We start from the raw sequence: 11,495 nt of genomic DNA on the forward strand, positions 1-11,495 counted from the left end.
ATTTTTTTCCAAAATAGTTTTAACTCCACTAGAAAAGCCACTCCACTAGAGCAAGCGGAGCCGGAGCCGTTTTGGCAGGAGCCGGAGCTCTACCAAACGGGGCATAAGTTGATTTTGTCCTAAAATCCATCTCTAGACGTGGGATTATAATTAACTTTTTTTTCAAAAAAGTTTATCGTTATTTCACAAAATAGGTTTCACACTTCCCCTGCGTACCCGGAACGAGTTCCTTAGCCACGAAGGCCAGCGAGGCGCACCGTTGGAATCCTGGTTGGCCTCCGAGGGAGCGCCGGGACGGCAGGAGTCGGGACGCGTTGCCATTAGCTGTCGCGTCGGTTACGTTTCGCTGCCCTGCCACCCTTCACGTTCGGCCTCCACAACCTCATCCCGCAGCACGCCCTCCGCTTCCCCTCCAACAGGGTCGAATCGAATCGAATCGAATCCTCCGGAACTCGCCGCCGCTTCTTCTCCCAGCCCGGAAGCCCCCGTAGCGTTGCCACCGCCGCCGGGACCGGCCGATCCGATCCGATCCGTCGAGGATGTCGTACGCCTACCTCTTCAAGTACATCATCATCGGCGACACAGGTCCGTCGCGCTCCCGCTCCCGAATCCGCTTGCTCCTCTGATCCCCGCCCCGCCCGGCCCCGTGCGGTCCGCGCCCCCGGGGGGGGGGGGGGGGGGGGATTGGATGGGATCCGCTGCTCGGGTGCCGCGTGCCCGTCGGTGACCATGGATACGCGCGCGGCGGTGATTGACGGTTCGGTCGGTTGTTTGTTTCGTGTTGCAGGCGTGGGGAAGTCGTGCCTGCTGCTGCAGTTCACGGACAAGCGCTTCCAGCCCGTGCACGACCTCACCATCGGCGTCGAGTTCGGCGCCCGCATGATCACCATCGACAACAAGCCCATCAAGCTCCAGATTTGGGACACGGTCCGTCCCGCTCCTCTGACCTATCTCCCAATCCTGTTTCCTTCATCATTGTGCCGATTATGATGTGTGGGCAGCTTGGAATTGTTAAGGGCCCGTAGCTGTAGGAGCATCGCCATCGAGATAATCTAGGCATTCTGGTTGAACATTGACCTGGTGATGTTGCAGTTATAGAATCACAATAGACTCTGGCAGTGTGCTGCAACATCCATCTACTTTGTGCAAAATCGATTGCAGCCCCCAGCCTATATGTATTTCGGTTATATGTTATCCATCCCTGTTTCCATATGGGGTATTACTGGCAGTGCCAAAAGAAGTGTCATCTTGAGCATTCTGAATTGCGCTTTTGATCGATGATTTCAGAATTAGTGAAGTTGCATAGTAGTGTAGGAAAGATTTTTTTTAGAAGATTGTACCTGTATCATTTTCAATTTTATGTGGTTGCAACGTAATATCTTGCAAAGTACCTTTAGTCAAATGTTCTGATGGCCTGGTTGACACATTTTCAAGAATTGACTCTTGTGACCACAAAGTCCCTTTGTATTAACATTTCCCACACAATTTAGCTTTTCAGAATCATGTTCATCTTTGGCATTGTTTGGTTTATTCATCATGATATTTTTCATGTTGGCTTTACTATTGCATAGCATGGTTTTGTGGTGGTGACTGCAAAATTTACTACAACACTGTTTATTCTCAGAAGTTCCTGTTTCTGTTCAGTATATACCTTTCTTGTTGAGTTTGATTCCATGAAGTGCGATAAACTCATTCAACTATAACTGATTACAGGCTGGCCAAGAATCATTCAGATCTATTACTAGATCGTACTACAGAGGGGCTGCCGGTGCCCTTTTGGTTTATGATATCACCAGGTACTTTCGTGATCTTTTTGGTTACACATTTATGTCTGCTTGTATATGGTAATGCTTACATTGACTCACCCTACTTTAGGAGGGAGACCTTCAATCACCTCGCAAGCTGGCTAGAAGATGCAAGGCAGCATGCAAATGCTAACATGACAGTCATGCTGATTGGAAACAAATGTGATCTGTCTCATAGGCGCGCTGTCAGCTACGAGGAAGGTGAACAGTTCGCCAAGGAGCATGGTCTGGTCTTTATGGAGGCATCTGCGAAAACTGCACAAAACGTCGAGGAGGTAATCCTTTATGCCCTATATATGTTTACTACAGTTCCCCATTTCATGTCCTTTTCTGACCGTTTTAACATTCTTTTTTCTGATGTAGGCATTCATTAAGACAGCTGGAACAATATACAAGAAAATTCAAGATGGCATATTTGATGTATCAAACGAGGTCAGTTTTTAGCTGCATGCTTTCCTTTTTCAAGTGTTTCGTGAAGGTTATGCTAATCATATATTACTGAGATTTGCAAGTTTAAAGTGCAGTAAAATTTATTTAAATGTGGGATTGGTTTAAATCTTGCTGCTGCTTCAAATTAGCATTGCTATCTCGCTGCTAGAAAATTGCAAAAATGCCACCGGAACTGCCATTCAATTTTAGTGGTATTTTTGCAAATTAAATAAATAAGGGACAATTGCAAATGCCTCTGGATCCTTTCATCTGTGATGGTATATATAAATCTACAGAAATGTTGACATCTTTGTAGAAATATGTAGAAGACTGATTGGAAATATCTGTGGGGTACCTAATGCATTTGTTTACTGAGTTTAAATTCAATAGTGATTGAACTACTACACTTTGGGTAGGATTCCCACCACTGTGAATTCAGGAAGATTTTATGATGCAAGGAAAAACCTTACAGCTCATCAAATTAAAACCTTTTCTCTTAGCAGTAGGAAGTGTTGTTATTCAATTCTAGATTTTTAGAGTCGCCATAGCATTAGCTAATGATTGAAGATCTTGAAGTTATACTCCCAATATATGGTTTCATATATAATAATCAGTTCCTGGTTTCTTTTCTAAGTATTAAGTATAAATGTGCAATGATAAGGTTCCTTAAGTTTTGTATTGATGAAAGTGTTGGTGTAATCTACATTCTAAGAGTACTAACATTTATCAAGTACATGAAACCAACATTTGAATATTATTTTCGCTGTTTTTGTGAAGGAGAAAATTTCTTTCTTTAATGTGAATGTCAAGATATGCAGGCTTGCACCTTACCATTCTCTTTTTTTGTTTGTTTTTGAGATACCCTGATCTTAAATATTTTGCATTATATAATGCCATGCCTTCACTAATTGCTGCAGTCCAATGGAATCAAAGTTGGCTACGCTGTCCCCAACTCATCTGGAGGTGCTGCTGGCTCGTCCTCTCAGGCAGGTGGCTGCTGCAGCTGAGGTTGTGGCCACAAGGCATACCGGTGCTCAAGATTCTCCCTGCAAATACATTGATGTTGCCTATAGCTGGCACTGGATGATTTTCCCTTCGCCCCTGATGTTTCAGTCCGTGAACAAACCTTAAATCAGTGTTAGCTATCGTTTATGCTGTGCAATCTTTCTGTAAATCCAAACTTTCACGATGTCTACCCTTAGCATCTGCTGTAACAAAATTGAAATCGGTTTATGGTATTCATTTGTTCAAAATGTACATGTGCTTCTTTGGCCTATCATGCTGTTTATCTTGGCTTACCACCGCTTATGATAAATCTGGCGATGATAATGCTATCTGCTTACTAGACAATTTTGGTTGAATCGTGCCCAGATTTGCTTTGAAAAAAACATTTACCTGTGGAACATTGAATGAGTGGATGCCACATTTCCTTCAAAACTGTTACAGAATACCTGTCAGCAAGGCTGTGCATAGAATGATCTCATATGCCAAACACGGTGAGAATGGAAGGCATTGAACATCTGCGATTAGCTAATAGAGATTGGTGTCTAACAGTAAACAATGCATGGATCAAGTCAAAAGGAGTTCCTGGGAAGATAATATGGCACAGTAGTTACATTGTAACCTCTAACATCAAACCTGTAACATCAACATGAATCCAAAGAACAGCCGACACCAACGCCATTGCCCTAATGAAAGCAGAACTCCCTTACAAACAGATAGGAAAGCAGATTACATTGCAAAGATGAGCGCAATGCAATTTCCAAACGGGCAGCAAGCTCAACGTCCCCGACCCCGGCCGCGCCCATGACCACGGCCGCGCCCACGACCCAAAGGCTTCCCTGATTTCAGATGAAAGTTGGATCAGACAGTGGTGCAGGCAGTAAGCAAGTGTAAAAGATTCAAGGGAAGAAAAATAATTTGTGACCTGAAGTTGGCTTCTTAGGTTTGACCCTTGGTGTTTCCTCAACCAGCAAAGTCTCCAGGTTTAAGCTGTCAGGAAGGATATAATAGCGGATGTTGTTTCCCCTCACACTGAGGTGATCAAGGGTAACAGGATTTTTCCCTTTCAGTGTGAGCTTCACAGTCTTCAGATGAGTATTCATGCTGATGTCAACGCCTACAAAGTGAGCATAAATTCAGAACACAGCACCCAAGGATTACTGCGTAGTGCTTATGATAGAATGGCAGAGAACGTTCATGTGATGTTTAAAATAAACAATTACAATAACATGGTACCAAAGATGCTATCAGAAATAGTAGGCTGCATGGCCAGTAAAGACTGTCAATGTTGTTTCTTGCCAAAATCCTAATGAAAGGTCAAATGTTAATATGGACTTGGACACCTTAAAAATACCAATAAATCCTATATTGCCATTTACTATACTGTTTCTGGAAAGACTACGTTCAACAACAGCCAGAGAGCAAACTTCAAAGTTCTCCCTAATTGAGGTTTTGCATCTAAATTCTCAGAAGTAATTTCCTTGTATATCGGTAAGGACACACCAATTCTACCAATGAGGCTAAATGCAAAATGCGTAGAGTTCAACTGAGGGCTAAATTCAGCGGTACATTCTTAAATCACAAATGAATGACAGAAATTTTCTTTACTCTTACTCCCTCCATCGCATAATATAAGGCCCTCATGCAATTCAACATTTAAACTTTAAAATGTTTGATCTTGAACGTGCATCTAGGCCCCTAAGTGGGTTTTGGTAAATTAATGACAAAATGATTAAAGGACTAACTTGTTTGCTTAAGATTGTGAGCAAGATTTTATTCTCATTTATGATGTTATATTGTCTCATAAGTTGAATGTGTATTATATGTCTCACAATGAAGATAGCAAGCAAGTATATGATCCCGTGATGCAAACGTATGATCAATGACAAGCAAGAGTAAAGTGAAATTGGGGATATGTTATCATGATTGATCTATAACCCTCCAAACGGTGTGATAGTTGGATTGACAAGTAAAATGATCATTAACTAAAGAATAGTGAAATTTACAAATGGACATTGCAAAACTTTGTGTACATGATGTATATAAAGACATGGGCTTATGGGTTACATATTGGTCTCAATTATTGGAAGCTTGCAATTCATGGGATATTTTATTATCAATCAAGAACAAGCATTTGAAGAGGATTTCGAACGGGAATTCATTATTGATGTCAAAAGCAAAGCTAAACTCAAAGTGGCAAGAATAGGTGAGGAAATCAAGCGAGATACTAACCAAGCTTTGGTTAAGCAACGGCTTGAACCATGTGCATTTTGCTAAGGTGAAGTAGCTAGTATCCGGGGAGTTTCGAAGTATCATATCCAAGCCTTACCGAGGGAAGAAATGCAATGCACCTAATCTATTATGGTTGATAAAGTGGAGTGACTTAAGGATTGGAGAAGGTGACTTTGATCATATATGATGGAAAATCCTAAGTTACTAGTTCAAGGATGGTGTGCTCAAGAGAAAGGTAGGTTGCACCCTCATGAAGTGAGAATTGAAGAAAAGTGGCAAGACCCAATTTATTCAAGATCAAGTGGTTGAATTAGATTTTATCTTTAATCTTGAGTATAGATATGCCGCTCTATCAAGAGGGATGCGGCATTGAATGGTTTGACTAGTCTTGGTGCTCAAACTAACAAAACCAAAGTGCTAACTTGAGAGAAACACTATGGGAAACCTCAAACAAGGGGCTTTGCCGAGTGTAAAAAAAAAAAACACTCCGCAAACAAGAGGCTTTGCCGAGTGTCAAAAAAACACTCGGCAAAAGAGGGGGTTTGCCGAGTGTTTTTTTTGCCACTCGGCAAAACAATTAGTTTTTTTTCTCTTCTCACCTTGAAATTTTTTCTACTCCCCACATACAACATGTGGTACTTCATATTAAAATTTGGTATATTTTTCAATTTTTTTGCTATATTTAATTAATTAATTGCATTTGAAGGGAATTTTTTGTATAAGTCAAATTTGAACTGCAAGTGATTCAAATTATAGAATAAAATGAGTAGAAAAATCTTATTTATGTTATTTAGCCCAATTTGAGGCCTTACTCGTGAAATGAAAAGAAATTTCAATCTTATTCAGGAAACACAACCACTAACATGTGACCGAATGATTTTTAAATTGTAAAAAAAGCAAACGAAGTCGGAAAATTATGAAAATTGTTTTGGTGTGATGGTATCATACGTGGACGTTGTGGTAAAAAATTGAGAAAATTTTGCATATTTCATCACATCCGATGTTTACAAACCGAAGCATCTCAGAAGAAGAATCGTAGTGTTGAGAAGGATTCGATAAGATTTGGAGTCAAAGTGATGGTCAAATTTTGATTTGACTACAAAACTTTTTGTATAGGCAATAGAGAACATATATTGTTTCATGTGAAATTTTGGTAATTTTTTGGAACCATTTGATAATTTTAATGTATTAAGTGCAATTATAGAATTTCAATTGATATAAATTGAATTTCAGCTATAACTGCATAAAATAATAAAATAATATGAGTAGAATAATCAAATACATATTGTTGAGTGAATTTGATAAGGTATTGTTGAGTTTATCAAAATAAATGTAGAAGAAAACGTTGTAGAAAAGAAGGGAAAAAGGGAACAATAAAAAAACAATGCTTTGTCGAGTGCCAGATCAGAGCACTCGGCAAATCCCCAACCCCACGTAAATAAACGACCCGCACCCAGCCCCCCGCATGCCCCTCCTTCCCCTACCCCCGCACACCCCTTCCTTCTCTTGCCCCCCCTGGCCCGCTCCTCTCTCTCCCACACTGCACCCCTAGCGCCCCCCCTCCCTCTCCGTCGCGCCCCCCTCCTCCCCTCCCTCCCTCTTCCGGGCCCTCTCCCCTCCTAACGTCGGCGGCCGGCCCCGACCCCTCCTCTCAGGCGGCACCCTTCTTCTCCCTCCTCCCTTCTCCCTCCCCACCTTCTCCCGCCGCCCCCTCCGTTATCCCGGCGCCGTCCCGGCCCCCTCCCCTTACCGGCGCCGCCCCAGCCCCGGCCTCTCCCCAGATCCAGCCCCCTCCCCTCCATTTCCATCGCCCCGCCCCGACCCTCCCCGGATCCGACCGCCACCGCGCCCCTCCTCCCGGATCCGGCGACTACCGCGCCCCCCGTCCCTGGATCCGGACGAGCCACCAGCGGCAGGAAGTGGAGCAGGGCGCTGCTGGGCGACGGCTTCCATGGTGGGCTAGCCGGCGGTGCCTCCCAGATCCGCCGCCTCCGAGGTCGAGCTGGGCGACAGAGAACCGGCTGAGCTCCTGCCGGTGGCGCTGGTGGTGGTGGTGGTGCGGTCGAGGCCGGGAGTGGCGGCGGTCTTCAAGCGGCGGCGGCGCGGTCGAGGCCGGGAGCGGTGGCGGTCTTCAAGTGGCCGGCGACGTGGTTGAGGCCGGCGTGGGGCTGTTGTGGTGGTGGTGCTGGTGCCCGGCGTGGGGCTGTGGTGCTGTGATGGTGGTGGTGGTGGCCAGCGTGGGGCTGTGGTGCTGTGGTGGTGCCGGCCGGCGGCGGTGGTGGCCGGCAACGTGCTTTTTTTCCAGAAAAATGTTGCCGAGTGTTTTTCGGGCACTCGGCAAAGCCTTTGTTGAGTGCCCGACAAAAAACACTCAGCAAAGTTTTGTTTGCGAAGAGATTTTTTGCCGCGTGCGGTGTGCCGAGTGTTACACTCGGCAAACACTTTGCCGAGTGTTTTTCGGGTTTCGCCGAGTGCCTGGGGCACTCAGCAAACATCCTAATTCCCATAGTGAAACACTTGGCACAACACATAAACTTAGTGATCATGGTGCTTGTTCTTGGTTGAATTGGATAGTCCTATGAATAAGCTTTCCATAGAGTCTAAGATCACCTAAATTGGGTTCCGGAGCGAAAATTTATGATCGTTTTAAGTTAGCTCTGTGTTGTCAAGTCAAGTGAGCCGAGATGACTCAGGTCAGCCAACTTTGAGTTGCTGCACTGGGTTGTGCACTGCCCTGGTCGCGCTGGCATCCATTCATAGCCAGGTCAGTCAACATTGTCGGGTGAGCCAATTTTGAACCGACTTTGACTGGTTCGTCTCTAAAGATATTTTTGAGGTTGGCATTGACTTTAGTTGACCTTTGCAGGTCGCGTCAGCCAATTTTGTATACCAACGGCTAGTTTCGAGGGTTGCAGGTATTTATACCCCCTCACCCCTCCTTCTTTGGCCGCTCATTCTAACAAAAAGAGTACACCTCTAGAGGCCATTAGAGCTCTCCCCACTCCCTCTTTGTGAGTTTCCTTGAGAAATCTTGTGAGTTGGGTTGAGAGGGTGGGATATTGAGTGATTGAAAGCAAGAGTGAGCTATTCCCATCCTTGAGCACTTGTGTACTTCATCAAGCATTTCATGAAGCATTTGTTACTCTTGGAGGTGAAGCCTCCTAGACGGCTAGGCGTTGCCCGTGAGCTCCCAACCTTTGTGCTGAGCTGCGGGAAGTTTGTGAAGGCGTCGATCTCGCCTCCGCAAGGGAAGAGATCAAGATAGTGAAGCGAGGAAAAAGGTTGAAAGAGACCCGACTCAAGAGGTACTGAGGCCCTCAACAGATCTATAAGTATACATCCTCACAAGGCCGTGGCAACTTGTAGATCTAAATTTTGTTGGCTAAATTTGTGTGGTTTTTGAAATTAATATCTCAGGATTGGTTGTGCCAGTTCAAAGTTGGGTGAGCCGAGTTGAACCTGGTAAGCTGGTTTTGAACTAGCGCCCGTGCGACAAGGTCAGCGGACCACCCTGTGCTCCAAGTCAAAGTCAGCTAAGCCGACTTGACCCAGCTTAGCTGGGTTTGTACTACCTGCTGCATATTGTGTTTGAATTTTTTAGGAACGCCTCTTCACCCCCCCTCTAGGCAACATGAAGGGACCTTCCAAATCCACAATTAATCTTGTATAATAAAATTTTGTCTTACAAAAATAATATCATTGAACCTATTTTTAAAAGTACTTTCATATGGCTATATTTTGTTGCTAAAAACACTATAATATGGGATATATCAGGAGTCAAATTTTAGTATGGAAGATCATGCCTTATATTTTAGGATAGAGGGAGTAGGTGCTAATTACTAGATTTAGGGTAATAAGTTCTGAACGCCACCAAAATAACTTACTACCTAAATTTGGTTGCTTGGGTTTTGTGAATCGTAATCAACCAGCAAGTCCAATTAAAATAAAGGCTGATAACCTATGACACATTACAATACGACTATGAATAATTAATGCTAAGTAGCATTAGTCCAGTAGATAAAGGGCATTTGCATATACAACCTCTGGTGGCAAATATAAATCCGTTAGGACATCGACACGTTCTTTTATGACACATTGACTAATAATAATATCTATAAAAGCATATTATTTTAAACATAATATTTTTATATCATTAAAGCATTTTTCGTGATGAATGTAATAACACAAATCTTATTGTCAATTTGTATGATTTTTAGGTATTGATGGTCGAAGCTAAAAATGTTGAATTAGGGCAAACCTAAATGGACTTACACTTGGAATAAGAGGTAACTCTTTATCAGATATCATAGAACCTATTGCCTACATTGTAGATACAAGATAGCATGGATTTCTTGAAATATTCAACAAGTTATGGATACTAAAAAGTACTTTCCATGATTCAAATAAGTGCACTAGTACACATCAATAAGCCAGCAGAACAAGAAAATTGAAATCTAAATTGAAAACACCTATTAGAAAAGTAAACATGGTCTATGAATAAAAAGAAAGATGCTTGGTTCACCCACCATTTTCGCAAGCATCTAGCTTAGAAGGATCTTGGAAGACTATAGACAAATTTGTTTTAGGTTGCATTTTACAATGCCTTCTTTTAAACTCATTTGGTTCTTAAGATCAAAACCACCTAAAAGGTTGTCCTATCTCCACATAACTTATGAAAGTAGGAGCAACATTATCCAGTAAAATAAGGCATTAGCAAACACAACTACATGAGATCAACAAAATTGATCAACACTTCCATCAGACTTAGGTTGCATTTTATAGTCTTCCATTCCGACTTTAGGCTTTTCAGAGTGAAGTCACATCAACAATTTTCAATACCTTATGAGCAGAGGAGCAACATTACCTAGTGAAATCAGGCTTTAGCAACAATGCAACCAACTGAAACTAATCAACACTTCCTGCTAGACTTTCCAACCCCTAACATATTGCTAAAGGTAGCATCAATCAGCATATACTACAGCAGCGTGAAAACCCAACGTGAGTTACAAAAAATGCTAAAAAATTATTCAAAATCACACAACCAGAGCAGTTATGAACGGAAATCATCCCAATATAGAGATGATGAACTCCACACTCTATTTGGACCTAGTGGCAACTGGAAGGCAGTAGGAGGAGTTACATAAAATGCTAACAAGTTATTCCAAATCACACAACCAGATCAGTTATGAAGGGAAATCGTCCCAATATAGGGATGATGAAATCCACACTCTATTTGGATCTAGTGGCAACTGGAAGACAGTAAAAGGCCAAACATTGGCTCTGCTAGTCACATGTTCCAGATTTGCGTCACAAGCACAATATTAAGCTTGATAATTGGATAACCCCTGCCTCCTCCAAAAACCCCCAGTTCTCACAGCATTAGATTTGCAGGACATCATACCGGTGATGGTGCTATGGACGACAGTGCCGTTCTTGAGCTCGATGGTCACTGTCTCGTTGTTCAGCTTCATCAAGAACCTGCGAAAGCGCAATTCCCACCCAAATCCACACTGATTCGTGCGAAAAATTGTACCAAACAAATCAGCAAAGTGGATCGAATTTATGGAAAAGAGGATGAACTTGGAGTGCTGGCTTACCTGACGAGCTTCATCTTGGAGGCGCTTGGTGGGGGACGACGGGGCGGAGGTAAAGCTAGGGATGCAGGGGAGCTGCTGCCTCGAGCTGATTCGGAGCAGGGGAGAAGACATATTACCCCTTCACGATATGCGGTGAAGGTCATGGGATGGGCCTAAATGGGCTGTAGTTGGTTCAATGATGGGTTTGCTGAAATATTGTATGGGCTTCAAAAGGCAATTTCGGACTTCTCCAAGCTATATACAGCCGGCGGAGATCCAATATGGCTATATGGATTTCCTTCATCTCCCCTGCTCTTACCTGGTGATACGCCACCACTTGTCTACGCGCCGGCGAGAAGCCGGAGTCGACGACGTGGGAGCTGGGTGAAGGATGGGAGATGGACAAGAACGGCTCATCAGCGAGGTAGCCGGTGGTTACAGGTGGTGGTCG

The 11,495-nt window shown here is 43.4% G+C and overlaps 2 protein-coding genes across 2 annotated transcripts; one reads left to right on the forward strand and one right to left on the reverse strand.

Annotated features, from left to right (window-relative positions):
* Positions 1 to 311: 311 nt before the first annotated feature.
* Positions 312 to 3,491, forward strand: LOC117841741 (ras-related protein Rab-2-B). Its single transcript, XM_034722224.2, has 6 exons — positions 312 to 585; positions 788 to 927; positions 1,714 to 1,796; positions 1,876 to 2,080; positions 2,169 to 2,237; positions 3,152 to 3,491. Exons 1-6 carry the CDS (start codon positions 540 to 542, stop codon positions 3,239 to 3,241), a joined length of 633 nt encoding a protein of 210 aa, XP_034578115.1. The 5' UTR covers positions 312 to 539; the 3' UTR covers positions 3,242 to 3,491.
* A 226-nt stretch (positions 3,492 to 3,717) lies between these two features.
* LOC117841742 (small nuclear ribonucleoprotein SmD1a) lies at positions 3,718 to 11,079 on the reverse strand. The gene is made up of 4 exons (XM_034722226.2): positions 11,066 to 11,079; positions 10,870 to 10,946; positions 4,162 to 4,353; positions 3,718 to 4,075 (listed from the first exon to the last, which is right to left on the reverse strand). Exons 1-4 carry the CDS (start codon positions 11,077 to 11,079, stop codon positions 4,014 to 4,016), a joined length of 345 nt encoding a protein of 114 aa, XP_034578117.1. The 3' UTR covers positions 3,718 to 4,013.
* Between the last annotated feature and the right edge of the window lie 416 nt (positions 11,080 to 11,495).

This window comes from Setaria viridis, chromosome 1 (genome assembly GCF_005286985.2).
Source record: "Setaria viridis chromosome 1, Setaria_viridis_v4.0, whole genome shotgun sequence".
Taxonomy (NCBI): Eukaryota; Viridiplantae; Streptophyta; class Magnoliopsida; order Poales; family Poaceae; genus Setaria; species Setaria viridis.

Excerpts from the sequence above, each read along its gene's own strand:
- LOC117841741 (XM_034722224.2), top strand. The coding sequence starts at position 540 with ATGTCGTACGCCTACCTCTTCAAGTACATCATCATCGGCGACACAG. Across the intron at positions 928-1,713 it reads AGCTCCAGATTTGGGACACG|GCTGGCCAAGAATCATTCAG; the intron begins GTCCGTCCCGCT and ends AACTGATTACAG. Across the intron at positions 2,081-2,168 it reads CTGCACAAAACGTCGAGGAG|GCATTCATTAAGACAGCTGG; the intron begins GTAATCCTTTAT and ends TTTCTGATGTAG.
- LOC117841742 (XM_034722226.2), bottom strand. Across the intron at positions 4,354-10,869 it reads CGTCCATAGCACCATCACCG|GCGTTGACATCAGCATGAAT; the intron begins GTATGATGTCCT and ends CTCACTTTGTAG. Across the intron at positions 4,076-4,161 it reads ACCTAAGAAGCCAACTTCAG|GGAAGCCTTTGGGTCGTGGG; the intron begins GTCACAAATTAT and ends ATCTGAAATCAG.